Source organism: Octopus bimaculoides, chromosome 5 (genome assembly GCF_001194135.2).
Source record: "Octopus bimaculoides isolate UCB-OBI-ISO-001 chromosome 5, ASM119413v2, whole genome shotgun sequence".
Taxonomy (NCBI): domain Eukaryota; kingdom Metazoa; phylum Mollusca; class Cephalopoda; order Octopoda; family Octopodidae; genus Octopus; species Octopus bimaculoides.
In genome coordinates this window covers 17,947,483-17,951,816 of record NC_068985.1, presented here as the reverse complement: position 1 = coordinate 17,951,816, position 4,334 = coordinate 17,947,483, and the positions used below count along the sequence as shown (strand labels likewise).

The 4,334-nt window shown below is 34.7% G+C and overlaps 1 protein-coding gene across 1 annotated transcript in view; it reads right to left on the bottom strand.

Annotated features, from left to right (window-relative positions):
- Positions 1-69: 69 nt before the first annotated feature.
- The window catches only part of LOC106868442 (uncharacterized), a 19,606-nt gene continuing 15,341 nt past the window's right edge, over positions 70-4,334 (bottom strand). The window contains exons 2-3 of the mRNA XM_014913723.2: positions 2,058-2,195; positions 70-901 (exon numbers count right to left, since the gene is read on the bottom strand). Coding sequence (XP_014769209.1) covers positions 699-901; positions 2,058-2,195 — 341 coding nt within the window. The 3' untranslated portion in view covers positions 70-698. The remainder of the gene's footprint in view (positions 902-2,057; positions 2,196-4,334) is intronic.

Genomic DNA, 4,334 nt, shown 5'->3' with positions numbered 1-4,334 from the left:
ATATATATATATATATATATATATATATATATAGGGGAGAATTTACGAAAAAAACAACAGACGAAGACAGGTGGTGTAAACAACAAATGGATGTATTAGTATAACGCTCGGGAATAGAGAAAGTCTTTGACGTTTCGAGCCTACGCTCTTCAACTGAAAGGAACACAGAAAGAAACAAGGAGAGAAAAAGACATAAATGTAGTGGTCAGCGATCTCCAGTGTGCTTACTCGCAAAATGAAGCTATGTGTACTTGCACTGTGGTTTTTAGAATACTTCATATGATTTTTCGGGGGGGGGAGTTAATACAAACAAATGTAGGCATATATATGTGCACATATGCAAAATATACATGTGCACACATACTAATACGCATGAACATAAAGGTGAATACTTAAGTTTGGCTGTTTTACCAGAATACATTTCCAAATCCCTGATTAATCCAGCCGTTGGTTGAAATATATTTCAACTGTATGATATTTCAGATGATTTATATATCAGGATAACATTTGTGATACATGATATTACAGAAATTTCCTCTATTGATTCATTAGATATATAAATCTGAAGTTTGGGTCTCTCTTTAAAACTCCTATGTTCTTATGGCTAGACCAAAATGAAATTTTCTGTACCAAAGGAAAGAAAATAAGTTAGCAAAGATGACAAATTAAGTGAAAAACGAAGCAGCATATTAAGTTTTTTAATAAAAGTCTTCGTTATCTCTTTCGGCTACGATTGACGAAACAGCAGTTAAAATGGCGGCTGCTATAGCTAAGACTCCAGCAATTATGCAAAACCCAACAGGATAACCAAGTCGAATTTCAATATCAGTGTAACTATTTTTCTGTTGGGCTACTTGGTACATAGCGATGAAGATGAACACAGACATCAAAATAAACAAACCTGAAAAATAAAAATATTATGGAACTGGATAAAATATGTAAAAGAAATTATTCTTTTTCACCAATAATGACTAAAAAAAAAGAATATATTGTCATTTAAGTTACCACTTTTTATTAAACAGCAATTATTAATAAATAGAAATAAATTGCTTAATTTAGTATAAGGATTTTTCTCAAATTTAATCACAATAGGATTTTCAAGTCAAGGAAGGGGAGTGCATATGACATTTGCAAGACCTCCTAGCAGGTTGAAGTTAATGTAAAGGTTGATGTCCAACCTTTACATGTACAGGTCAATGTTTGAAGGGAAAACGGTTCGCGGGGACAGAGCCAAGGATCTGGCTTGAATGTAATTGAATTGTACTGTTTCACTAATCCTGGAGGAAGGAAAGGCAAAATCGACTTGGTCAGGTTCGAACTCAGAACTAAAGGAATAATGCTGTAATTGCTTCCATTTGAGGATTTTATAAAAATAAATTAGTGTGTAACTTTTTAAAAGCCTGACTGAGAGAAGATGTGTGCGCTTGCAACTACACACAAGACGAATGAGACGCAACTTGGTAGAAACAATGATTCTTTGCTAGTTAGACCCTTATCTTCTTGTTATAATTCTGGAGTAAGGTTACTAAATATTTTTTATATAGTAATAAGTAAATTAAGCAAAATTATATTGATGAGTTTAATGAAAGTTTTATAAAAATTCGTAACCGTATTTGATGACATAAAAGACGCGTGGGCATATTAGAGGCATTCAGAGACGGACTGAGCCGTCAGTCAATCGGGCACTGCCCGAGGGTCCGGAGCTCTGAGGGGCTCGCACTCTAAATGTTAACTCTACTAGAACACACATTCAAAGGGGCCCAGTAAACAGTTATGCCCGAGGACCCTTAATATTCTCAGTCCTTCCCTCGTGGCATCCCATTCTCAATAGTGCATATACAGGAAGAAGAACGCCCGGGACAAAATTATGGAAGATCCAGCTTCGCATATAGGACACGGGGTTAATTTTTGGAGACATTTGGTGTGTGTGTGGGGGGGGGGGGGAATATTTCGTTATATATACCATCAAATACGGGATATTGTAAAAACTGTAAAAAGGATTTAAAACTCAAATTGGTGTTAATACTTTCCTCTGGAAAGAGAAAAGTGGTAGTTACCTGAAGAGCCAAGCATATACATCGACTGAGCTCTGATGATTTGCTTTGGACAACAGAAATAGATCAGTTGAAGAAATGTGGCTATAAGGCAAAGTCCAGCCGCAAACATGGCGAAAACTCGACAAACAAAGAACCATTCTGCAATGAAAAAGCAATAGTCCTTTATGAAAAAAAAAATAATAAATCAACGAAAATGTAATTTTGATAAATTCTCCTGAAACAGTTGTCTGTCCAGAAATTAAAAATACGATGAAAATTTATTAATTGATTTACATTTGTACTCACGCTGTTATCGATTCGTTACATATTTGAAACTTAATTCTGGTGGCATACACTTTCTGGTGTATAAATAAACTTTTGACAAACCGATTCTGTGACAGTTCCAGACTCCGTTTAGATCCATTTCATAGGTCGATCACATTCCCTTTCCCCAGATGTTCATTTATACATTTATATTTCTACCTTATCTATATTAAATCAAAAATTATTTTTCCCATATGAGAAATCTCACACCGCTTGACAACCGGTGTTTGTTTACGATCCCGAACTTAGCAGTTCGGTAAAAGAAAACGATAGAATAATTAGCAGACTTTTAAAAATAAGTGCTGGAGTCGATTTGTTCGCTTAAAACCCGTCAAGGCGATGGCTACCGTCCAACGATGTAAGACATATGTATGCATGAGTGCCATCCATAAAGGTCGTCTGATATGCGAGAATTAACAACTAAAACTCAGTCATATCACACGCTACCAATTTAAATTAAGGAACAACACTTTTGATAAAAAGACACGATGGTCACAACCAGTGTTTTGTTTCATCATATACTTGCTTTACCTAGGGCTTATATTAATTATATACAGATTAACTTTTGAAGAAAAGCAACAAAACTTCAATAGGTTATAGCAGTATGTACGTTTCGTACAAACTTCATTTATTTATGTAGTGAGAACACCACATAACATGTGCAATGAAAATGTACTCCTCAGCTGCATAATGGAAGTTCATTTTAACGATAGACATACATACAGATTAAACATATATCAACAACAGATTGAAAAGAATATAATCATTGTTAGAAGAGTATAAACTAGATTTTATCAGTCAATATATGTTTCGTTTAATAAAAGAAATGCAATAGAACCAGTGCATGTTGTATTTACTTGGCATTCGTCGGTTAAGACGATGTGGGTTCCAGCTGATCCGATCAACAGAACAGCCTGCTCGTAAAATTAAAATTAAGGTGCAAATGGCTGAGCACTCCACACACACACACATGCGCCCTTAAAGTAGTTCTCGGGGAGATTCAGGATGACATAGAATGTGATAAAGCTAGCCCTTTGAAATACAGCTACTACACATTTTTACCAGCTGAGTGGATTGGAACAATGCGAAATAAAGTATCTTGCTCAAGAATACGACATGCCGCCGGAAATCGAACTAACGACCTTACGATCATAAGGCGAATGCCGCAATCGCTAAGCCACGCGCCTTCATCAGTGCATGTTGTATTAATAACATAATGACTCGCTTAAGACACAACAATAATAATGTGTCTCACACAAATATAAGAAAAATATAACAAAGAATTCATTGCTCGACTTATCAAAATCGAATGTATGCTCGACGTAGAACAATGATAATTACAATTAAGAATATAGCAACGTTTGAACACAAAACTGCGAATCGGTAGAGAAATAAGCCTGCGAAGCTGATACCGTTTTGAAGGCGGTTTCTAAGGACCGATATCTACGGGTTTGTGATGTTTGGACACTTGAGAAGTTTGGAAACATCGCAAAAGGAACCTCCGTCGGTGAAGATAATTGGACAATATCTCAAACATCTGTTTTAGGGTTGATTCAGAATGAAAAATTAGGTAAAGCCCACGGTTTCTTGCTCCTCGAAGTAAGGCTTGACCCGATCCTCGATGTTCTTGAGTTACCTGATAAGTTATAACAGAGAGGAGTAATTTTTCCCAAAAAAAAAATCTATTAAACAATTCAATATTAAAAAAACGTAATTCATACCATCCAGAAAAATAAATATACTATAAATAAATAGTATTATGATTGTTTATGGACTTTATTGTTTTTTAGAATGAGGTTTTTATAGTATATTTATTTTTCTGGATAGTATGAATTACGTTTTTCATTATTGAATTGTTTAATAGAGGTTTTTTTTTTGTCTCTAAATTATATACATATATTATATATTGTGAAATTTGATTTAGAATTACTAAGTTGAATTTTTCCCTGTAAGTTATGGATTTATATTCCCTAC